The sequence below is a fragment of the Cylas formicarius genome, unplaced genomic scaffold, assembly GCF_029955315.1.
Source record: "Cylas formicarius isolate icCylForm1 unplaced genomic scaffold, icCylForm1.1 PGA_scaffold_10__41_contigs__length_53128322, whole genome shotgun sequence".
Classification (NCBI taxonomy): Eukaryota; Metazoa; Arthropoda; class Insecta; order Coleoptera; family Brentidae; genus Cylas; species Cylas formicarius.
The window spans coordinates 13,588,116-13,614,887 of record NW_026844214.1 but is presented as its reverse complement, the minus strand read 5'-3'; the positions used below and the strand labels follow the sequence as shown (position 1 = coordinate 13,614,887).

The following is a 26,772-nucleotide window of genomic DNA, read 5'->3' as shown; positions in this document are numbered from 1 at the left end:
CAGTGGTTTTTATTAAATTTGGCATCCGTGAAAGAAGTGTGCTTCAAACATTTTATCAGAATAATGAAAAGGTAACCACTAAACATCGCGAGTATATTATGCGGACCAGATTATTGCAAGCCTTTGAAGAAATTTGAAGAAATCTGTGTTGTAGCTCCAATGGTTCGAAAGTTATTTAGGGAAAACTAAAAGATGATATCAGAGAACGGAGAACGGTCAGACAAAAAAAATATTTTATTTTCGACGGTGATGATTTCTATACTAATGGCGATCCCCTAGGACCTACCGTTTCGAAAAATTTGATTTCATCGATTTTTGAAAGTAACAAGAAAGTTGCCCACTTGCGGTATATCAGGTTGTGCAAAATCTTGAAAATATTTTAGCCGCCCCGTGGCCCCCACCAACATTAGTATAATTCCAAATTTAAAAATATTTGCTACTTACAGATTTTTAATTAAAGGATCAACGAAGTTCCCGGTGGGACACCCTATATATGAAATACGCACCGCGACCCATTTAAAGCAATTAACAAACTGAATAATTTCTTTTATTAAATACATATTATATATAATAATAATTATATATATATATATATATATATATATATATATATATATATATATATATATATATATATATATATATATATATATATATATATATATATATATATATATATATATATATATATATATATATATATATATATATATATATATATATATATATATATATATATATATATATATATATATATATATATATATATATATATATATATATATATATTCTCACGTATTGATTCACGGATGGAAAAATGTGATGACACTATATTCCGGGATATCATCCGTTCGCTCGTTGAACTCCGACTGGAATCCTGCATCCGGCTGGAATCCTGCAGACGTTTCGCCAAAATCTCACTTGGCATCTTCAATGCTCGCGCTCCAAAAACACTTCGAACACAGTGTTTGTTTGTTTTGTTTTTGTTTGTTTTTTTTATCTTTAAATATTTTATTAGTCCGGATATTTTATTGACTTTAATGGTTTGTGTTAGTTTATTTGATTTGTAACGTTGTGGTCGAAGTTAATATTTCTGCATAGAGGTGCAAGTACTTTTTACAATTGTTAATTTTTTTCCATAAATTTCATCCATCGAGGGTTATGTCGATAATTAGAACGGATGATATCCCGGAGTATAGTGTCATCACATTTTTCCTACTCTTCCTAATTTAGTATTTGCTCGGAATATTTTTATGCAGCTTATGTTCTGTGGGGGCTATAGCGTAAATATTTCATAAAATGGTTCTATATTATATTGCGAATAAAATACTGGTTTTCGAAGTATTGTTGCTTGATAAGAATTGTTAAATTGGTTAAGTGAAAACAAATTGCCAACAGGCCCCCAAAGTAGTTTCCAACACTGTGCATTACATTTGCCTCTGTATCGGCTAGAATGAAATAATCGGGAAGCTGCAGCTGGTATTTTGTAGTATTTTGTATTACAAAAGATTGGTTGTTGAACGCCGCTAGGTCATATCAAATGATAGATGTTATTGGTTCAAGGCCAGATTTCAAATGACCAAGCAAGCGTGCGTTAAAAGTTTCTGTATTATCAGTATAGGCCTCCATACAAGTTTCCCCAAAATCGATGTCCTATTGAAAGTATATGGAGAACGGATAAAGGTAGCTCCTTAAAAATTGGGTTGCGGCACTAGCAGACTATGAGCTCTATTTTTAGAATATTTAGGATATTGCACACGACCGCACATTTAAAAAAATAAATCGGTGTTTGAATATGAATTCGTCCTGTAAAAATAACATCAATTAATCAATAAAATAAATTATTGGATAAATACTCTCTACTTGAATAGTTAAACTATATCATCGTAGCTTACTAAACTTACTCCAAAACGGTTCAAAATAGATCTAGTATGTTATAATACTTTTAGAACCAGAATGAATCCTACTTTTTAATGACTCAATAGATTATAAGAAGATCCATTTAAATTTCACGCGTAAAATACATTTATTAATTTTGCAAAATTTGCATAATTTTGTATACGATAATTTACATATTATAACTTTAAATATTATAACTTAATATAACGCCTCGTTGTGAAGCCATAAAACAATTTCATATTTTTAATATTTACAGATTTTTATCTAAAATGATAGTTAATTTTTTTATTATTTATTATATTATATTATAATTGTCCTTAGAATCAAAAAATGTATTAATATACTTTAAATGTGAAAATGGACTTGGTGGTCGAGTAGATGTGGCAACGCTGCAATGTCCCAAATATTTTAAATATTTTTAAAATATCTTTTAGCTATTGGTACGGATAATCTTTCGACTGTTTCTCCGGTCTCCTCACTTTCTTGTCAAACAATTCGATACGTTAATGGAAGTTACTGCGAAAAAGGAAATGCACGGACAAAATATAATTTTTCGAATTGGGTTGCTGGCCGCCTTAGAGTAAGTAAATATTTCACAACTATGGCTTTCTTACAATTTCGTTACGTACAACGTTTCTTTGACGTATTATTTTTTTATTCAGTAGCGTCTTTGAGAAACTACTCTTTACGGTATCGCCTTGTCTTGAAATTAAAAAAAATCGTTATTCTTCTTTCATATTTTTATGTTTATTTTTGTTTTGAAACTTTAACTTCCTTGAATCCTAAGGAGGAATGTCATTTCAAGTCGGAAAGTCATTTCTAAATGACTGGTTTGTAAAAATCCGCAATCAGAAAACAAGAAGAGTTAGGGCATATAACTAAAATCGTGTCGTCCATTTCCAGTATTATCATTATCCTGACCAACATGTATCAGCAGCGACTCTTTGCATTGCGGTTAGAAAAAGTGGCGACGAGTACTTTCTTCTTTTGTGATGATAGTTGCCGTGCCATCACAACTGGAAATTTTGATATTTTAGAAGAAAATGAAAATACTCGGGACTAATCGATATAATCCAGAACACTCGACAAAATTATTACGTTATATGAATTATATGAGTTACGAACAACTTTCTTCTACCTACCAGCACGTCGGTCAACATTATCGGTCAATGTTATTATTTTTGGGATTTGATGAATTGACACTAAACTGGATAAGTCTGCAAAGATTAGATAACAACATTACATTACTGTATTCCTATTCAATTATTCCAAGTAGTGAATATTTTAATCAGGATCAATGTTAGAAGTCAACAAACAATTGAGTCCACGAATATTCTCCTGCACATTTTCTCTGTTTTTGACTTTTAAAACTTAAGTGACCGCAATAACTCAGTACTTAATGGCATTCTCATCAACACGTGATCAGCACGCGGACGGAGAAGGGTAATTAACGAGACTTTACACATAGTTTCGGCTAGTGACTTTGAAACTTGCACGGACCAGATTTGTAACGTCCAATTATAGTTATTTATATGGGTAATTAATCAACTCTCTTGGATTTAACCCGTCGATAAACGTGCATCCCGGTCAACAGTCAATTATTGACACGCGAATGATTTACTCCATAAATCGTAATTAGCTACCAGCGGATCGTTTAATTTAGCTCAATAATGGAATTGCCCTGTGAATAGTAAGCTAGACCTTCGCTGGTTTCAGCTAATATTTATTTGTGTGTACTGGAACAGAGGACGAACCTAACGAGGGATTAGAAACATTCGTCACATATTAAGTTTGCATCAAAATTAATATACCACTAAAATTCAAAGTTAATATTCTGCTAATTAATGATTAACTGCTGATTCGATTTAGATATATTTTTTAAATGCAGTTTAGATCAAAAGTACTTGTTGGTTGGTGAGGTTGAGTTGGTGCTTGGGTTAATTTAGGTTTTTCTTTCATTATATTTTCATGTATACACAGTGATTCGTGAGTCGACTACCAACTTTTTTATTTCAAAAGGAAATGGTTTAAACGCAACATTTTAGAATTATTGACATTTATCTCATTATTGGACTTATTGGAAATTTACTAATATGAATAATGCTTAAGTATTGCATTTCGAAGCAACTCAGTTTCATTTAAATACCTTGACGTGTTAGATCTTTAAGTTCCTGGAAAGAAGTATATACTAGGTGTTTGGAAGTGCCCCAAGCAACTTTTCTGCTCCATTTTTTGATCAATTTTTTCTAGTTCCGGAGATAAGGCCAACCCGTACAGAGTGTTTTAAGAAAAACCAGTTATGTCTGTCTCTATGCATTGACAGAGCATCCTTTTTTTTATTCATGCACTTATCTCAGTTACTAAATGAAATATAGGTTGAAAGATTACAGTATATAATGTCAAACCACATAATGCAATGATAGTGCAAAATTACCAGGGAATATTATCAGCTCAAATTAAATGTCGGGAGGAAACACCTCCTTTTTGCTGGTTTAATATCTAACATTTTGTTTAAAATTTTGACATTAACAATAAATTCCGTATTTCATTAAATAAAAAAGCTGAGAAAAGATGATAATTATGATAATAATAATAATAATAATAATAAACTGAGTTCCGAAAGCATCGAGCCCACCATCCAAAATCTTCATTGGGGAGAAAAGTAAGCGGGAGAGGTATCCCAGGTCTTGTGCTTCTCAATTGCAAATAGGTAGAGATTCTACGAAGCTAATTCCATAATAAAGCCACAGAAAGACCATTATATAGAGCGTTTGCGTTGGCGGATTAAAAAACTTGCGGATAGGCAGTACAACCCTTTAGAAAAAAATCGAGTCACAGGCAAAAAACTCCAACGATGGCGTCGTGGGAAATATTTAGCAGCCATAGAACATGATTTCGTCGATAAAGCTGCCACCATTTCGTGTTTGCAATCCAGCAACTTATTCCCGGAAAATAAATGACGAGTATTTGAACCACGAAGTAGCAGGATGCTGTGCGATGGCGCGGAAAATGTATCTGGATAAGCACGACATGGTGGAAAAAATTTATACATTAAAAGCTCAGAGAGACCTACCTTAGCCTAATAGACGTGGTCCCCTACTATCAATACGAGCCCCCACCAATGTAAAAATATCAGATTTTACTAGAATAGTTGAACTGAGGAGGCTTTTGCTTGATGAAAATCCATTTATCAAAATAAATAAGAACTAAAAGTTCAGATTTTCACGAAATTATAAATTTTGACATGATAATTGTTTCGACAACACCGTGTCTTTATCAAATCATTTCATAAATCTGAACTTTCAGTTCTTATTTATTTTGATACTAGAATAGGGAAATTCTCACAGACCGTCCGATACCGAAAAATCTAGTTCTTATTTTTAAGACCGATAAAAGAACCGTCATAGTAGAATTTGCTGTGCCGGTAGCAGTGAATATAAAGAAAACACATGCGGAAAAAATAAATAATAAATAAATACCTGCGATATACGCTCGATAACGATCATCCCTATTATTGTAGGAATAACGGGAGAAATAACCCTGGGCCTCGACTGGGACACATGTTCAAATTTAGGAAGAGTCGTGGGTAGTGTCTGGACTTGGCTGTGCTAAGTTTTTTAGAAAAAAAACGTCCCACACATTGAATATGAAAAAAGTTCTAATTTAAGTTCTCTGTAGACTATGTCCAAATTGTCATATGATTTCTCGGTGATCAGAAGAGAACTTTGCGGTTTTCCTGAACCTGTGTCAGGTTTTCGTGAAATTTTAAATGCCGCAAAGAGAACTTACAATAACTACGTTCATCAAGATTATAAAGCCTATCGAGGTCAGAGTAAAAAATGGTTATTAACTTTTTATATTGCATATTTAAGGATTAGTTGAACTTCAAAGTGCCTAGTGTTATATATCGTTTTAAAGAAAAATAGACGCCGAATTTTTTTATACCAAAAAGTGGCATAATTCTAATTATGTTTCCACGAAAAACTGACACATGGTCGCGAAAACCGCAAAGTTCTATATCGGCTGGTTACTGAGAAACCCTGTGATAACAAGCAAATGGAGACACAGTATGGTGTTTTTTTGGGTTATATTATGGGGCGCAGGCTAAATAGTGGAAGATACAAAAAAGTGGGATATAAGAATTCTTCTCTTTATTAGTGTTTTGTTTAATGGCGAAATCAGATCTACGCTAACGGGATTGGGTTAAAAACTTTAAATTCAAAAGTGTCTGTTTACGTAAAATCTAGTGGCGCATTAAAAAAAATGGACGTTTTAATTTCCGACATATTATCAAAGCGAACATTTTGTTAAATGCTACTCCCTGTATCTGTGTCTCAAAAAAAATCATTTTTTCGTGCGGTTATGATAATATATAACACCTAATATTTTGCTTCATCTTAAATAGCTTGAAAGTCGAACACAAAAATTGATTTTTTTTTTGGTAATTGATAAAAATCTTACTTGATTTTATAATAGATATAAGTGTCCAACAATTTTTAAACAATTGAGAAACTAAAATAACAACTACATTCTTCCAAAATTTTTGTGTAACCTTTTAAAATTTCAAAAAACTTCTGTAGTTATGGTTTTTTTTTGAGTTAGCGCCCTACCAATTCGTGGAACCCAAACCTTGTCCTTGTTGGAAGCCCATACCGGAGGGGTGGGAAATTTTCGGGTCTGTATGTGGGTTCCTAATGGGGATCCATATCGAAATTTCAAACCTTTATGATTTGTTTCTTCTAAAAAGTCTTATTTTTTAACACTCAGCCGGCAATAAGTTAAGCATAGTCGCTAATGTTCCATCCCTTTCGCACACGTTTGGATCTCGCTAGCATCCTAAGGCCGTTTATATAAGACGCCGTAACATTAACGCTAATTGCTGAGTCTGAGCGTTTCCTTGAGGGATCCCATTTACAGGCAACAAAAAGTAGGCGAAATCAGTTAATATTAATTATCCCACAATTACACAGCGCGCCACACCTGCTCTAGCGGAAATAAATCAGCGCCAAGGAGCGTTGGCGTATCGTCTACGAAAGCGGTTTCCCGGATTATTCCCGCCCGAAAAGGCGACACAGTTCCGAAGGATTAGGCATATTTGTTGGCTTCTAGCATCCGAGTAAACCGCTCGTATCCTATGTCTCGTGCCATCAAGCTCGCCGCTAATTTTCTAACAGTGCCGGCCAATCACAACGAGGCTGCGGTTTTCAATCATGGCGGAAAATTTAAACTGAATCGTAGTACTTTACCTGTTTACGGGTGCATTGGCACAGCCCTATTTAAGTACTTCTTTGATATGTTGTTATTGGAGAACTTATGATTGTTATTTTTCAATTATAGTGTTATAAACTGTATTTATAGGATTGAAAATAAATGTGACAATGTGTTATATGTATTATACTTTTATTAGTTTTTTTTTAGGTTAATAGAGATATAAATAAATAATTATACATGTTAAATATATTAATAAATTAGACATAAGTAGCCACATACATATACATATAATAACCCTAAAAATAATTATAATATGTTCTTAATTCGATAATACATTTCCTTCTAAAATTTCCTCTTTTTCAGAAGTTTCTTCAGCGTTTGTTTGTTCTCTGTTCGTTTTAAATTTCCTAAAAAGATCCACATGGTTGCTCATTTAAACTGCCAGCGAAACTATTCATTTTCTTGCAGAATCAGATTCAAAACTTGTCGCTCTTCCCCAAATGAAATGCAATTACCTGCATCTCTAGAATTCATTTTAAATTTCCTGATCAGATATGCTAACATTCTCTCGTTACAAGGTTTTTTATCTCCATTTTGAATTTTTTGAGAATTTTCAATTATCCCTTGATTCGAAATTATTGTAGTTAATTTTTGAAGAATTGTCTCTTGTTCAGTTTTTGATATTCTCTTTCAACTCATTAATGAGTTGAAAACAACTGTTGAGTAACAGATATTAAAAAAAATAAATAGGTATTCTTTTAAAAATTACACTCTGTTGAACTATAAATCTCGAGGAACGTGTATTATGAATATGAGTATTACTTCCAGTTTTCACCATGCGTTTTTTAGCTGAGCTGACAAATCATAAAATATAATACTAATGTACTTAACATTACTACACATGCTACCTTTGTAATCACTTTTGTTACAGTCATATACATTTCTGTGTTCAGCGTGGAAGGAGTTTCTGCCTGTAAGGCAAATTTATTTCTCTATTTTTCTGGGCCTTCTGCTGAAAACAATGTAAAATTCCAAAATACAGAGTATAAGTATTTAAATATTAAATTAGGTCTACATGCATCCTTCAGATGTAAAAACTATATCTTTACCTGACGTACTTGAAAATTAGTTAAAAAAATTTATTACTAAAAAAAAGTGAATCGTGACCTGAAAAAAGAAAAAACGTACTTTTCTAGTTCCAAGGTTTGAAGGGCCTGAACTAAATAAAAAAACGCTTTAATAGTTAAATAAACCGCTGCTAAAACTCGAATTCGAATAATGATTTAAAAAAAAACAATATACGGTGGCTATATCAACCAAAATCAAATGGAATTTCAATTCCATTTTAAAAGCATATGATTATATCTGATCCCAAACGATGCTTGATTCGATTCTATTCTTGAATTTTAGGACAATAGAAATGTTTTGGGCAAATACACAAAAGTGGGCGCGTTTCCCTTAAAATGAAAAATGAAAAGTTTCTATTAAAATAAAAGAAAAATTTTTACTCCTTACGAAGAAATTCACTGGCGAATGACAGAAATGGGCAAAAGAGGCAAGATTATAACCTTCAAAATTGTTTTTTGTGCTTATTCACGACATTTTTACTACTAAATAATTATATTATAAATTATTATTATTATTATATTCAAAAGTCGCAATAATAAGGGAGGACCTTAACCAACTTAAGTACTGACATGATAGCATTCCGCCGCGGAAGCCGCAACATGCTAGCAAATTTGCTCCAGTAATGCCTTTAATTTTATTACTCTAAAGTGAAATTAATTCATGACATTTGTGTCCAAGTGTGTATGAAGGATCCTCTTTTCTTACATCGCAATTCTTAATTGTATAAGGTGAATTGAAAAGATGACGCGAATGATATCACATTTAGGGACATTATGGATAAGTTGACAGCAATGGAGGCACAGTACACCGTTGAGGAAGTACGAGGAACAAATTAAAATTAATACTCAATTGCAGAATGAAATTCAAATCATTAAAAACAGACTCCCACCGGTAGTTGATGGTGTTATGGCCTTCACTGATGAGATTATTAAAGATTCGGTTCGTGAGTTCACTGATGGTCAGAGAATGCAGAACAACGTTATGACCTTTAATGCGCCCTTACGAAGATCAAACCAAAGAGATATTGTATTAGCGACTGATATTTTACTTAAGGTCTGCTGAGATGTAAACATTAATAACATAAAACAGTATCGAGTAGGTCGCGTGAATGCGCAACATGCTAGGCCATTGAAGATTGTTAACTCCTCAGTAGATGTAGAATCTGTAATCAGGCAATCCAAAGAGTTGAAAAAAGTAGACTTGTATAAAAATGTTACAATAAATTTCGATAGAATATCAAAGAAGCTTGAAGAACATAAAACAACTCGGATGGAGCTAAGTGACAGACTTCGCAAGGGTGAGGCGAACTTCAGTATTAAATACATCTATGGTTCGCCGAGAATAGTTACTTTTCGCAATAATTTAAACTAGCAAGATTGTCTAACATATCTACTGATCTTCGGGGGAGGGAAGTGCAGTGTGTTAATCAAAATGTGCGATGTCTCAATACGAAAACAGTGCAGTGGACTTCTTCAAATCAGTGTGTAGTACGAATCTGGATATTATTGCGATCAAAGAGAGTTGGTTGCAGGAAGAATCACTGAGGTGTTTGACAACAGGTACATAGTTTTCAGATATGATAGAGACCTTCGAAGTGTTGGTCTTTCGCGTGGTGGGAGCGCCATGTTAGCAGTTAAGACTGGTATTAGGGCAATTGCTGTAGATTTAAATATGATTAGATATGGTAGGTGGGTGGGTGGTGGGCGGGTGGTACATTTAGTTTGGATCATACAAGAATTTATGTTTTTGTTATTTACATACCTAATACCAACCTAAACCTAACTTGGTGAGTTTGTTTACCAATAGTCAAGTCATTGTTTTGAAAGTGATTATAACGTGCAATTAATTAATAGTTTTATGAATTTCCTTAGCTTCTATCAACTTAACAGCATTTTAAATAGCCATAACAGACTACTTGATTTAGTTGTGCCCAATATCGAGTGTATAGTCAAGTCACTATTAATAGTCAAGTCACTGTTTTGAAAGTGATTATAAGGTACAATTAATTAATAGTTTTATGAATTTCCTTAGCTTCTATCAACTTAACAGCATTTTAAATAGCCATAACAGATTTAGTTGTGCCCAATATCGAGTATATAGTGAAGTCACTATTTGCGGAAGATCCATACCATCATGTGTTTAGTATGGCTCTCAACTGTCAAAATAGAAGCCTTCAAACCAATTTACAACAATGCAAATATAATTTCAGGAAGGCAGATTTCCAAAAACTTTATAACAACGTACTTCATACAGATTGGTCAAATTTACTAATAAAAATGTTAATGAGGTTTGTGATAAGTTTTGTCAAACATTGTATACTATTTTTAAGGACTGGCTCATTTTAGAAAGATCATTTCCTGTATGATTCACATCCGAAATAATTAAAGTAATTAAGCCAAAGTATAGGTTATTCGAAAAAGACAAATACAACAGGTCAGAGTCAGTTCTAATCCAATAGAAAACAATACGTGCGGATATTAAAAGAATGATTGATGTCGCATATAGAAACTACATCTTCAAGGCCGAAAATGTAGTCACGAAGGATCCGACTTTTTTTGGTCATTTAATACGCTCAAATACGGGGTTGCCAGAAATTTTCGCTTACAGGGAAGAGAGTTACACCAGCCTTGAAGAGATTGTTAATGCTTTTGCTAAGTTGTTTAGGGGGGTGTACAATACTCTTCAACAACAGATCCCTCACTTCAATGAATTTTCTAATGCATTTATTACTACTGGTCACTTAACTGATGACACTATATTAAGAGCATTAGCACGAGTTAAGAATAAAGTATCTTGTGGTTCTGATCAGATTTCTGGTTTCGTGGTGCGAGATTCTTTACTTGCTTTGGTGAGACCCATATCTCTTACTTTTAACATAGCCCTAGCAACAAACACCTTCCCGGATCTACAAAAGCAACTACAGGCCTGTATCGATAATAACGCCTTTTGCGAAGGCTTTCGAGATGTCGCTGCATGATAGTATTTTCAGCCAAATTTGGCTGGCCTATGTACACTATGCATATGCTATACACGGACTTTTCAAAAGCCTTTGACCGGGTGACTGTTCTTTAAACTGAGGATGTTTGAATTTTGTGATGATCTGGTGGCATTCATAAAGTCATATCATACAGTATGTGGAACTCCGCGGCCACTCATTGCTTAGGTTTATGGCTAGGAGCGACGTTCCGCCATTGATATTCTTGCTTTTCATTAATGATCTGAAATTGCTTAGAATAATTGATAGTGTGGTCGACTGTGTGTCTCTGCAGAATAATTTGGAAATTATTGGTTCTTGGTGTGCTTCTAATAACCTACCCCTCAATACAGATAAATGTTTCCCAATGACATTTTTAAACAAAACTGATACTATAACTTTTTAATTACCATCTGGGTCACGAATTTTTAAAAAAAAATGTGAAAATTTTGAAGACCTTGGTGTAACGGTTCACGAAAAACTCTCCTTCAAAAATAATGTCGATAAAGCCTGTGGAAGTGCACTCAAAATGCTGGGATTCATAGTCAGACACTCTAGAGATTTTGCAAGGAAACATACTTTAAAACTATTATACTATAGTTGTGCTCGAAACTAGAGTAGGGTTCAACGGTGTGGCAACCAATATTTGACAAGTACATCACTCAAATAGGAAAAGTACAGAGAAAGTTTCTGAAATTTTTTTACTTTCATGTAAACGGTTTCTAACCGGCTAAGCGACTGCCACAGAGTGATTTATTATTAATGTTTAAGGTTTCCTCACTGTTGAATCGTAGGAGGTACCTTTCATTTCAGTTTTTATATAAACTTTGCAATTCATTAGTTAACTTTCTCCAAGGACTATAAAGGCATCACCTGTATTTAACCTAGTAACTCCAAGAACCAATTTTTGATTAAAGGTGTTCTCTATCAGTTGATGAAACTATTTAATTAATAATAACTTAATAATGATATTGACGTTTTTTATTTTAGTCGCTCACATTTTACCACATTAATAAAACGTAAATTTGAAATGCTATAATGGATTGAATGTTTCACGGAAATTGTCTTTTAAATGGATATTAACAATAAAGATCATTATAAAGAGTATTATTATTATTATTATTAATTTGTATTATTTTTTAAAATTATTTTTATTATTATTTTATTATTATTATCAATACCCATTTTGCGGAGCGTCTGAAGTAGATTGAGACTGAAAGAGATGTGCTTTTTCAAACGCATCCCTTTTAGAAGTTTAATATAAAATTTATTCAGCTGTTTAGGCTAACAAAACCTCTTCTTCAACAATTTCTGGGTGTAGCCTTTATGTTATATAAAGACGTTAACCTTTCTTAAATTCATTTTACCAGGGTTGATAGTAAATACTCGGAACAGGTACGATAATGAAATGTAATAGTAGCATTGGTGCAAGCAGCAATAAAAAAATTTTGGAAGGTTCGTTCGAATTGCGTATGCACGAGATTTACAATTTAACGTTTTATCTCAAAATATGCCTAGATCTCTTTAAATGTTCTGGGAAATGATACTGCTTTCTGATTGCCTCGGCACTTTTAGAAAATTAACTTATCCTACGTATTGCTTCGAACTGTTTAAACATCAATTTTAGCGGCGGGTGAACGAACGCGTAGCGCCAATCAATTAGCAAAACACTATCACCTAAACAGTCACATAAATTCGAACCTCGTTGAACTACGGAGCAGAGATGGAACATTCCTGCCAGTTCCGCTCGGCATAATCAGAAATGTATCGGTAAACAGAAGCAGAGATTCGCCCGACCGAAAGGGCGGCTGGTTTAATCAACCCCTGCGGGTGCTCTGTAAGGGAGGCGAGAGGCTTTGGAAATTATCGGTTCTAGAACGATCTAAACTGAATCGCGAATGTTCATACTCATACATGACATCGTCTCTTAAAGGTAAAGGTTTGTGGTTATGCGTAACAGCGGGGTTTGTGAATCGCTTCGAGAAATTAGAGATTTGGCTGATTTTGGGGTGTTAAATCTTAACTTTCACTTTATGGTTCTAAAAATCATCAGATTTATTACAGTAGGGGCCGTTTTAATGTTTTGCAATATTTTACTGCTTTAATAACCTACACACAACCAAAATAACATTTTTTATGTAACTTTTAACAACAATCAAAAGAAATGCATACATATATGCCACATAAATTTGCATTGTTGGCCATGGCCTCAAAAAACTCATGAAAGGAAGGAGCTTTGGAACGATTGAGGAGATAAAGAAAAAATCGCTGGAAGAACTCAAGGCTATACCAGAAAGTTACCAGAAGTGCTTCGAGGATTCGAAAAAACGTTGGCACAAGTGGTTTATCTGAATATCCGAATTACATCTGGGGAGTCGGGGGGATTACTTTGAAAGGGACCACATTAATTTTGATGAATACTTGATAAAATTTTGAACACACCTCGTACACTAGACGACCTGAAATTTTTCCTTAACGCAAAACTCATGATGATCGCCTTACCATCTTACAAAGTCTGCGAATCGCGTCAGCTTTAAGAATCTCTAATCGACACGATCCCGATAAATCAACTTGATCGAAAGGGCCGTTAGATGCAACAGGACAAGAGCTTCTTAGACGCCATTGAAAATGATTGAAGGCGCATTTTGTTTACTGATGAATCGAAATTTAGCCTGTGACCTGCAGTTGTCGGTGACACAGATGACTTAGAATGAAACTTCAGTGTAAGGGCAGGCTACCAAGGGGTTGACTTTCGGTGAGGGCTGGATTTTCTCTAGAAGCACACGGTTCCAAGAGGCTCTGTAACTGCTGCCAGGTGAATTGAAGAAATTCTGAAAAATTTTGTTTTCCCCTATGTTGATATTATTTGAGATATATTTTATTTTGAATTAGCGTTAAACCATATGTTTGGGACATGCTTGGGAGAAAAATACGAAGTCGTGTTCCTGCTTCTTTAACTTTAAACGAATTGCAACATTCCCTACCGTTTATATGCTATCGTTTTATGTCACTAGTATGATCAGACTGTTATTGCTTGTTTGTTGTTTTCAAAAATGTGTTTGTTATCTTGTTTTTTTGTAATACTATCTCGTTAGTAACTGTACTTTGCACTTTTTTTATGTATTGGTTTCAATAAGAAAAATAAAAACATTATTATTTGGACGATGAGCTTATGATGTAAAATGGAACCTTGATTTCTATTTAGTTCGAGGCTGTTTAATGAGTTTTAATTCACTGAACCCCCGGAACTATCCTAACTCCCTATGAAAGAGGTACTGTACTTAATGGAGAGAGCAGAAAGATGATTCTTCTAAGGCAAGGATCAAAGATGTGTGGGCATAACAGATCGGAAGGTTTGAATGTCGCGCTCTGGCTGTTAGGACCGGGACGCACAACAAATAGTCTAGGAATAGAACTTTTGAAAGCTAGATTAGGAGATTTACTCATGAATTTCCCGGATACCATGGCACAAAGTCTTGACTTTGGGACTCTTCCCAAAAATTCAATTGCGACCTTCATACGTACTGTTACTAGGCTACTGTTATATGGCATCGAAATCATATGTCACTGGATGCAAAACAAAATTGTGAAAAATGTGTATGAACGTTTAAGAATTAGAGGATTCATTAAACAAACAAGAATCTTTAAAAGAAACCAGCCCACTTAACAAATATCCTTGATTTAAGATATTGTTAACAGTGAATTATTGAATGAAAGAAAAAAAAACGTAGTTATGTCTAATCTCATCGTTTGGATAATAGTGAACAAGATATGATAAGAAGGAAAATATGTTCACTTTATCAAAACCAGATTGTTCCTACTTTGGGTGACTTTTGAAAGGATTAAATGCATATACTTTTAAAAACATGTATATAATAGTTTGGCAGAACCGATCATGCATACTGTTATACGTCTTTCTCAATATTCAAATTCAATCCCACAGAACCTTTGTAGAATCGAGTAAAATCATATATAAGAACAACAAATGTTACTTCTATCTGTTCAGAACTGGAAAAATGCAGCATTTTAAAAATCAAGGATTCTTATTTTTACATCCAAAATAAAATATAGCGCATTATAATTAATATTATTAATCTTAGTGATTACTCAAATAGTGAAACAAAATTACATTTTGAATAAAAACGTACTTGTACTACTAATGTACTAATGTGATATAAATATATAAATAAACATAAAATAATATTTAATCTTTATATTAATAAAACAATTCACGCATACCGATTGGTCAGGTATTTTATTGCTGTTATAGTAGGTGATTTCAAGAATTTCCACCAAAAGCCAAAACTATATACTTTCAGACAAAGTATATGCTTTCTTCAATTTATTTCAGTTCAATTAGCCGCATTCGCAAGGAAGGATGAATTAACAACGACGACGAATTTTTAAAACTTACCAAACTTGATAAAGTATTCAGTTCCGAAATATACGAAGCGGCGTTGTCCATAATGCAAATCTTTTTGGGTTTTTAAAGTCAAGAAAAGAGTTACGGTCGACTAAATATTCAAGGGCCGCGTTTAAAACTGGAAAGTTTGACAACGGCCCCGGTCCGAAACTAAACCAACCCTCGAGCGTCGTTAAAATTCGCTTTAAAACAATGTTGTCGGTTAATTTCTATGGCGCGCGTGACCGTTTTCCCTGATAAGGGAGAAACGTATTTCAAGTTGTTAGGGCGATTTAGTTCGTTTTAAAATTGACGGATTTATTTACACTACGAGCCTTAACAACTATATGTTGATGCAACAGTCACTTTGCGAATAAAATGCCATACATAACATATTTTTTTCATGTATATATTTTTTCTTGTAAATATCGAATTTTTTAAGTTTTATAATGATAATTCATCTATTTTATGTTCATTATAATATAATTAATTCTTTGATAGTCGAAAAATACTGACTAAATATTGGAATACGTGTTGCCTTTTCTCAAGTTTCTTGAGTTTCATCAGCCTGATGCGAAGGAGGTTTTGAAATACCTTGAGTAATGTGTAAGTAATATGTTGTCAGCAAGAATTGGCACGCGTCATTTAACGACCGTCAGTTTTAGTACGAGCAAAAAATGGTATTGATCTAAAATATGGTAAAACCGCCAGTAGGGATGTTTGCGGTAAAAGCTCAGGTTATCCAAGAGTCGTGTGTCAAAGGAGTGTAAAGCATTTAATTAGAATATGTAAGTCAGGAAGAAGAAATTAATTAAGTAAAGTAACCGCAAGGTGGAATAGAGAAAATGGGATGAACGTTCCCAGAGAATGCTGTCGCAAATATATTCATAAGAGCAGTTTTAGTTTTTATAAGGTATATTTGATATGTCCTTCCTTGTGTATAAATTTTCTATTTTTTGATTTATACGAGAAGTTCATTGTTGATGGAAACTCAAAAGGGAATCGCTACAATTAGATTAAATCAACCACACCGAAAGCTGCTCATTCAGGAAAAAACAGAAACATTCCATTGCATAATCTGTGAGATTTTTCGGGATCTTAGGCCGTGGTCCATTGGTTTTGCTAGCAAAGCTTTCAGCTGCTACTGCGGCAGCCATCTTCGGTTTAACGTAGATTGTAGCGCGACGACTGTATCGGTACTGTTGCCGGTTGTCGAAGTCGTACCTATCTCGAACCGCTGGGACGGACGGCGGACTGAGCGGTCGTTTGAGCGTCCGGGCCCCCCTCCGTGTTGTTAGTATAAGGTTTTGTTTGTGTTTTTTGCAGGGCGTTATGCCATATTTTTTACTTGTATCCCCTCTTCACGTTTGTTGAAATTGTTTTTGTGTTAGTGTATTTTAATTGCCTTCCCGTTGTTTCTCTGTAGACAGAACTTCGGTGTTGTCGAATTTGATGTTGTGATTGACATTAGTAAACACGTGTTCTGCCACCGCCGATTTTTCTATTTGTCCTAAGCGACAGGATCTTTTGTGTTCAGTCAAGCGCGTAGATATGGTGCGTTTTGTTGTTCCAATATACACGTGTCCGCATCAACATGGGATTCTGTATACCCCGGCCGAAGACAGCGGTTTTCGGGGATCTTGGGAAGATCTTAGGTATTGTTGTATTTGTCCTGTGGATTTAAAAATTGGCTTTATGTTATGTCTCGCCATTATTTTGCCGATCCCGTCCGTTACTCCGATATATGGGAGGAAAACCAAACCGTCCGGAGGCGTTTCTTTGTTAGGCTCCCGTCTATTTTGTTTCTTCGGCCTTATGGCCCGTTGTATTTCGTTGGTTTTGTAGCTTTTTGCCTGAAGCGATATTGTGGATCGGATATTCTCGTTGCCCTGTCGTCTAGTGTTTTAATAACTCCTCTCTTTTGTTTTGGATGGAAACACTAGTCGACAGGGCAACTAGAATATTCGATCCACAATATCTGTCAGAGGAATTAGGACATTTAGAGAGAGCGCTTCAAGCAAATGGCTACAAAACCAACGAAATACAACTGGCCATAAGACCGAAGAAACAAAATTGACGGGAGCCTAACAAAGAAAAGCCTCCGGACAGTTTGGTTTTCCTCCCATATATCGGAGGGGTAACGGACCGGATCGGCAAAATAATGGCGAGACACAACATAAAGCTAATTTTTAAACCCATAGGACAAATACAACAATACTTAAGATTGGCCAAAGATCCCCAAAAACCGCTGTCTTCGGACGGGGTATACAGAATCTAATGTTCATGCGGACACGTGTATATTGGAACAACAAAACGCACCATATCTACGCGCCTGACTGAACACAAAAGATCCTGTCGCTTGGGACAAATAGAAAACTCGGCGGTGGCAGAACACGTGTTTACTAATGGCAATCGCAACATCAAATTCGACAACACCGAAGTTCTGTCTACAGAGAAACAACGGGAAGGCAATTAAAATACACTAACACAAAAACAATTTCAACAAACGTGAAGAGGGGATACAAGTAAAAAATATGGCATAACGCACTGCAAAAAACACAAACAAAACCTTATACTAACAACATGGAGGGGGACCCGGACGCTCAAACGACCGTTCAGTCCGCCATCCGTCCGAGCGGTTCGAAACAGGTACGATTTCGACAACCGGCAACAGTACCGATACCGATCTACGTTTCACTGAAGATGGCTGCCGCAGTAGCAGCTGAAAGCTTTGGTAGCAAAACTAATGGACCACAGCCTAACTACCCGAAAAATCTCACAGATTATGACGCCGGCCGTGAAAACCTACGCAATTATATTCCATTGGAAACAAACGGTTGGAAACATTACACTTTATTGAAGGCACAGTAAAGGCAGTCAAATATCATCAAAAGTTTTATCATATCCGACATAAAATAAAACAACGCCCACGAAATGATTACCAGCGTATTTTATCACAACTACGTGTTAAACTTCATTAAATATAGGATAGTCTCACAGCTGGAGTGCGGAAAGGCCTAATTGGTACCTAATGGGGCTAATAAGACTTCAGGCTGTTATTCGAGATAAGCTAATTTTTATTGTAATTTGTTAAAAAGCACTGGCATTTTATTGTTAGGGTTCGTCTGCCGGTTGAAACATTTTTTATATGCATATGACCCTAGTTTTTAACTAAAACCAAGAACAAGATTCGAAATGAAAATAGTGGAACATATTGTAAAGAAAACCAGCGTGCCTTTTTTTAACCCTTCTGTCGTGGGTTATTTTATATGTTATATATAAACACGTTCTACAAGAATCTCGTCCCCCGAGGGAAAATAATAAATAGTTCTGCATTCTTATAATATCCGGCCAAGAGGTTTAATCCGTTAATTCATTTATCGGGACTCGGTTTGAGGTAAAACTTTTTAATTCCCCGCGGAGCTCTAGCGGAAGGGTTAAAGAGCGTCATTTAATTTTCCCGCTACTTATGCTAAATTTATTTTCTGACGAAACCGAGAGTACGAGATGAATTTGTCTTTTACTTAGAAGGCTAACGGGGAGCCACCTAAATTTGAGGTCGAGGTCGTTATATTCGTTTCTTGGTAAATAAAAACACAAAATATTACCCATATCAATTACTCATTTATTCATTAACTTTATTTATCAACAAGCAAGAATGAAAATACAACATCAGTTTATATTTTCCCCAATTCTAGATTTCCTTTTACTCTAAAGCGTACAGCAATGAATTTTTACTTTTACGTTATTATGAAAATGTCTTAATAAAGTTTATAACAACTCAAAAATTATTTGCCACAAAAAATTTATCATTTAATTATCATTTAATTTTATATCTTACCCTACCTAAAGCCGAAACGTGCTTGTTTTAGCATTTTAAAATGTTTTTTTTTTGCAATTAAAGTACGTCTTCGAATTTCAGAAATAGTGCTGGAAATGGGTTCTTACATTATCACACTAAACATCATATAATGTAAAAGTATCCGGAAAAGGAATTTTCGTAAAAGCCCTTTTCAGCAACTCCAGAAAATATATATATATATATATATATATATATATATATATATATATATATATATATATATATATATATATATATATATATATATATATATATATATATATATATATATATATATATATATATATATATATATATATATATATATATATATATATATATATATATATATATATATATATATATCAAAAATATATCAAAAAATACTGGTCAATATTTTATAAATGCCTGTATTGACATTATTTTTGATGCAATATTAACGAAATTTGGTACACGTGGTTCTGAAGAAATTCTCCAACTTATATTCCTAGCGGATTTGTTGGTGGTCTCCACCGACAGTAGGAGCGTGAAAACACTTAATAAAATTAACTAAAGTTTTAAAGAGATGTAAAGCCATTCAGAGCAAAAGGGAGGAGGTCTCGCAAAATTACTTCATTGACAATGCGATGCAGATCATGACTTGTGGAGTTTCAATTAAAAGTAAAGATGGTAAAAGATAAAGTGACAGATGTTATCTGTCAAATTCACATTTTTGACATGTTTTCATAATTTTACAAATATAATGGGCACATGGGTATAGATTGTAAAAATGTTAATTGCAAATTGTATGGTTCACCGTGCGGACGATTTTGTGCGGTGTAAAAAATATGTGGAATATGAAGTTAATTTTGTTCCGTTTAATAAAACTGAGCAGCTTGACATTAATGAGCCATCGAAAAAGACCCTTTTACCAAAAAAATTATGTTTGAATCTGCAGACGACTTGTGCAACGTTAAAAATATGGGAAGTATCAAGTTAATTTTGCTTAAGTTTAGTATTAAGAAAATTGTATGTTTCACCCTGTAGACAGTTTTGTGCCACATCAAGAGGCCAAAATTAACTTAATATTCTATATATTTTTTGGAGCAAGCCATAGTAGGCACAATTCGAAAAATCTAGATCCAAATACCTTCTTACTCATACCCACAAGCAATAATATATAAAATTAGCAAAACATATATAAAATTTCAATCCGTAATGCAACAAAAATAAATAGGGCATTTGCATGCAAAATAACAAATTTATGACTTGCAACCTAAAAGTGTCTGCATATTCAAATCCTCTAATTATTGAATTTTGTGGTTCCAGCTTTGGCAGTTTTGGAGATAATTTAAGCATTTCGGTATATTTTAGTAACCCGGTATGTATATTTTCATTTTTTTAGTTATCTTATTTTTACATAAAGAAAAATATTTAAAAAATCACACCAAAGCTTTATCTTATTTTTGTTCCAATAAATCCTAATGAAATGGAAATATAACCTTTTTCGAGGGTATATTATTATTATTTTTTAAACTTTAGTACAAAAAACCAAGGCTAATTAATATAAAGGTTCAAAAAAGGGTTCTATTACAATTTATTTATTCTTTTTAAAGAACATGGATTATCGTCATGATAGTGATCTAAAAGGGACTTACGAAGAAACCCCACTTCCTAAGTCCCTAATAAATGCGAAATCGATTATTTGATAGGTAATTAAAAGGATAGAAAAATATGATGACAATATATTCCAGGATATCGTTATTATATATAATATATAAATATGTTACAGTGAGAATTTAATGTTTTTTAGAATTTTTTCCACAGTTAGCATTATAAGGCACATAAAAAAAAGTCTTAGGATTATCATCAACAATGTTATAGCGGATTGTTTAGGACACTAATACGTAGTAAACATTTACTAATTCCTTGGCAATGGGACAGTTCCCTAAATAACTTAAAAAAAAAGTTTTATTGAACTTTAAACAACCAGACTGAATATGCTCAATATGCTTGCTGTCTCCTAGATTTTTGGCAATCTTCCTCGTTAACAGTATGACCTCCAAAATCAAAGAACCCATTTCTATGAATGAATTGACTTCTTGAAACGTCGTAAATTAATTTGTTAATTTTTTAGTTATACATTTTAAATATGGACTTGAATCATTGCTTTTTTATTATTGGCATTATTAAATCGTTATATTTGAAACTAATTATGAAAAAAAAAATTAAAAAAAAGTAACAAGAATAAATATGTCCATTTTTGAAAATTCTTGAAAGAAAAAATTAGAAAAAATACATTAAGTACATATGATCAATATCAGGAAAAATATTGTGACTTACCGGCACTAAAAATCTCCTAACTTCGGCTAGAGCATATGCAATGCGGGCGTGCGCTTCTGCCGGTGTGGCGAAAGCACTTATCTCCACGTGAAGTTCCTCGCTAAGGTGTTGAAATTTTGGATCGCCGCTAGCTCTCAGCTCTTCTTCCTAAAAAAGAGATACTCTGTAGCTTAACAAAAAAAAGTAATACGAATTAGGTTAACATAAACATCGCATTAAAATGCGCAAATTAGTGAAAAATGTTCTGGCGAACTGCTGACTTGATTTGGATATATAGATCTTTAGAAATGATATTATACATATTACTATTTCATTTAAATTTATGTTTTAGGTACGTATAGGGAGTTTTTAGAAAAACCAGTTTTATACTCTATCTTTGCCATTTTATGTGAGAATTCCGGTCAAGACTAATTAGATGTCCATCTAAGTGATTGTAATTTATTGTAAAAAAAATTGAAACACGACCCATCATACTTTGATCCAGACATTATATTTGTTTTTTCCGCGTCATCGAAGGGGGCAGGTGGGGGTTAGATTGAGGCCAGTCCAAGGTTTCACTGTTCACCTCTTTTAAATAATTTTAAACTATTCTTGCAGTAGTCTACCATTATAAAACTCGTCTTGTAAAAAATCTGAGATAAAGACTTAAATAAAGAAAAGGAAATGCTGAAAAAAGAAAAAAGAATTTGGCAAACATACGGTATAAAACTGGTTTCTCTTAAAACTCTCTGTATATGCCTAAAATTTAATTTTAGTGGTGGTGTAATTTCGGTAGGAAGTGTACAAATTACATACATATAATGAAATTTATTACTGCACCTTTCCAATTGCACTCATATTATTAACATCTACCCCAAGATTTTTCGGTTCGATTCTAGTTTTGAACACGCAAAGCAAAAATTTTAGTAAATGGGATAATAGGCAAAGCTTTACCCAACTTCACATTTTTTGTATAAAGAAAACAAAAAACAAACATTCATTGAAATCAATCTAAACAATCAAGGTCAATCGTGGTCCTTATCCTAACTACTATAAATAAAAATCATTCTCGTTTTCAGAGATGAATGTTTTTAGCACATTTTTTTAATTAAGGATAAGATGTTTAATTTGTGATTAGTACTATTTAGCTCTCTAAAAGATACAAGCACGATGCAAATAATTTTTAATGTATAGTAGGTAAGATTGAGGAGGTGGAGGTATCTGACAGATTTAATCTTCAGACGCTTCTGTTTGCGTATAATGTGACTGATCCTATCCTATTTTCCAATATTATAAGAATATCTGAACTAAGCATTTAGAACTTAGGTCTGGAGTCTGTCATTATGTCTTACCATTAAAATCACGCAATAAACTAAATCAGCAAAGATAGAGTTTCCCAAGCAATCCAGAGGATTATTGACAAGACCAATTGACTGGTTTTGTGAAGTATCCATCGCTAGTCCCAAGTTTTTTGCTTAAGTATTAGACCCTACACCAACGTCATTTTTTATAGTCTGCCTATTTTTGTGGTAATATGGCCACTGACTTGTTGCCATTAAGTTTTAGGTTGTGAGGTGAGGACATATCAAATTGAGAATGTAGGTCCTCGTTAATCTTTGTAGCTGCAGATGTAGCTTGAACAGAGTAAACCAGTTGTGATTCATCAGTATGTAATTATTAAGATATACATGTTTGACAACACAAGGAAAGTCAGAGATGTATGCTGAGAACAGGTGAGGTCCCAAGATTGAGCCTTGGGGTACAATATGTTTCACAGAAACGGTGCTCCATTTACTATTGTTGTAGATAACCTGTTGTAATTTTCAGTTAAAGTAACTATCCTGAAAACCAAAAAAAGGACATTTAACAAAATATTTTGGTATCAACAGTATCGAAAATTCTGCTGTAATCTAGCAGAATAAGACAGGATAGGTTCTTTGTTGCCATCAGTCTGACAAAGCAAGTCATTAGTCATTAGTAAGCATGGTGACACTTTCAAAAAAAATTACGAAAACTAGACTCTGCATCAAACATAATCTTATTCTTGGATAAGAAGTCACTCTTTTGTGTATGCATTTTTTTTTTCTAAAACCTTCGATAGAGTAGGTAAGATTGAAGTTTTTTTAATGTGTTTAAAAAAAATACCACCTCCAGTTTCAACAATTCCATTGCATCAATTTCCGATGATTTATTCTATTTCAGGTCATTTTATAGATATTTTCAAAGCGCAAAACTTGTAGGAAACAAAATAAACCGCGATTTTTCAATCTAATTGTTGGCAAGAAAATAGTTGCCTCATTTAAAAAAATAAAACATTGGATTCAATTCAAAAGTGTATGAAAATCATCGCGATTAGATTCTAATTCAGCTTACTTATTAGGAGCTTATGTGTAGGGATAATTTTCTAACTAATCTTATTATTTTTTGGGTTCTGTCCAAAGTCAAGAGAGAGATTTGCCACGTTTGCTGGACACATTGTAAAAATATTAAAAAGCCGATTTTGCGCGTATACCTAAAAATCTCAAGGCAAGCTGTTTTTCATTAACATCCCGAAGGGATGATGGTACTTTATTACAAATTAATTAAGGCCAGAGAACTTTTTCGCGAACGATATGAAATGGGGTCCCTAACGAACTTTAACGAAGGCAATTTTGGCGTACGGCTTTTAAGCTAAGCCCCCTTGTCGGGGCGGGGTCTGCGGCAGCCGCTGACCCGCCCGTTCCCCCTACCTAAAATTTAATTTTAATTTTTACACCCGCGAAATGTTTACAGAAGTGGGCATTTGCCTGTATTTTTCCTTAAAATAAGCAGGATCGTTTTTTAATGATGTCGCGTTTGCAGAGAGCGGGCCGCTTCGACTACATAAAGTGCCTATGTAAAGTCGGTAGAACTTAAAAAATAAATTCCCACCTGTTTGGTAAATATCAATATTTAAAAAAAAACATTAACATTAAACATTAAAAAAAAAAGTATAGTGTAGCCCTTGACGTTCTGAACAAAATTTTGACACAACTGTTATGGGAGAATTTTACTCAGTGTATGGTATTTTAAATGTGAAAATCATTTGTTATAAAGGGTGAACAAAAATATTTATAAAGTATGCAAAATTATCCCACTTCATTTTGGTTTGATGTTCTGTATCTTGAGAACAAACGGCCAGATTTTCACTAAACTCAGGCACTTTTTATATGCCGCTAATCATACCTTGTGCCTGTCCCTCATAGATCCTCTTCCCAAAACTGCCATTTTGCACATCGTGTCCTCCTGAAGCCTCTTCAAAGAATTTCCTTTCGGTCCCAATAATTTTCCGACGAAATTGAACTGCAACGCGAAATAAAGAAACGTATTAGTGCCAGTTATTCTGAACAAATTTGCGAATGCTGCAGATTTAAAAAATTTCTTTTAATTCCAATTTTGTAGAATATTATTTCGTAATATTAAGATGCTATTGTGTTTCCTAAAAGTGAACATTTAATATTTGCGCACTATAAGACGTCCAATAAATAGAAAACCACTATTCAGTTTTAAAATATTCCATCCTAAAAGTTTCAAAATAAATAAGAACTAAAAGTTCACATTTTCACGAAATATTTTGCCATGACAATTGTTTCTACTCGTCTTTATCTTTATGAAAATCTGAATTTTTAGTTTCTATTTAATTTGATAAAAAGTTTTCGTTAGTTTAACTATAAAACCTTTGGTGTTGGTTACTTCAGGCTTTTAAAAAAAGTTTTGAACTTTGAAACCTGGATTGCCATTCGCTTGAAAGGCAGCGTCAAACACGGTGCTGTTTCCCCAACTTCTTTCGTTGCACAATATCAAAAGGTGTGTTTGGTTTAATTTAAACTTTTTCTAGGTATTAATAAAAAACGAACACACACTACTTTCAAGAACAAATAAATTAACGACTGAAAAGTGAACATTTCAAATTTGCGCACTAATCTTTTTCATTGACTTTCTAATTACTTTTGAGAATTTATAAAACTAAAAGTAATAAAAATCAGCATAAGTTTTATTACAAGAGCAAAATTTCCCTAGATAAGTTTTATAAGAGCTTCCAAAGCTAATTTGATGAACAGTTTGACTTAAATACCTTCATAAAAAATATATCGCATTTAAGCATTATTCCCAAAACTACACCATGTACAACAGGTTTCGTTTGGTTTGGAAAGTTTTTTCGAATAAGGTGCTTTAAATTTCAAGTCAACACCATCTAACTAGTCGTCGTTACATATGTCGCATAAATCTTCGTCCAGTGACTTGGAAATTAATCATTAATACATCTACGGACGGTACGTTACTTTTGGCTCTCGTAGTATCAATTTGGTCAGAACTGCTTGAGCCAAATCTCTTGCATGATTGGAAGGAGCAAAATCACCATCATTAAACTTTCCGGATCCAAGGGACAGATTCCCGAAGTACAGAAGAGGGAGACACATTGCTCCATTCTTAAATGGCCTAAAAAAATGTCTAAAGGCCGAAGATTTACGGAGGTATGGGGTCCATAAGGTTATTATTTTCTTCACAAAAATTATAGACTCCAACACCTGAGGCGATTGTGATTATCTAGAATCAATAGGACGGGATAGGATGTAGTAGGTTTGGCGTGTTTTGTGAAATATGATAAGTATTCACAAAATAACCCAAAAATTCCACAGCCTTCTAGGACGATTTTTTGAATAGCTTTTTTGCTCGGAAAACCTTTGGACATTTGCCTTGTACGGTTGTAACACGTCTCTCGATTAAAATTATGACCTATATTATGCTAGCCTGCGGAGCCTACAATAAATTAATTTTGAAAGTTGTAAAACATACAATAACTCATTTATTTAACATTTTCTAAAAACTTTTTGTTACGGTTGAAGTATCTTCCTGTTTTCCTAATTTTTTTGCCATTATTTCTTATTGCTCTAGACTTTCGACTGTGAAAGAAAGGATAGTAGTCTTACGAATGTCATTTCTAGGCATCTGGAACAATGAATGAAATATATGATATGGAAAGAACTTGTTTAATTA

General features: G+C 33.7%; 1 protein-coding gene across 1 annotated transcript in view; it reads right to left on the bottom strand.

Moving 5' to 3' along the window:
- LOC132707604 (KH domain-containing, RNA-binding, signal transduction-associated protein 2-like) overlaps window positions 1-26,772 on the bottom strand; it is a 284,859-nt gene that overhangs the window by 44,473 nt on the left and 213,614 nt on the right. Inside the window, exons 4-5 of the mRNA XM_060679513.1 lie at window positions 24,961-25,077; window positions 21,778-21,924 (exon numbers count right to left, since the gene is read on the bottom strand). Of these exons, the coding sequence (XP_060535496.1) occupies window positions 21,778-21,924; window positions 24,961-25,077 (264 nt within the window). The remainder of the gene's footprint in view (window positions 1-21,777; window positions 21,925-24,960; window positions 25,078-26,772) is intronic.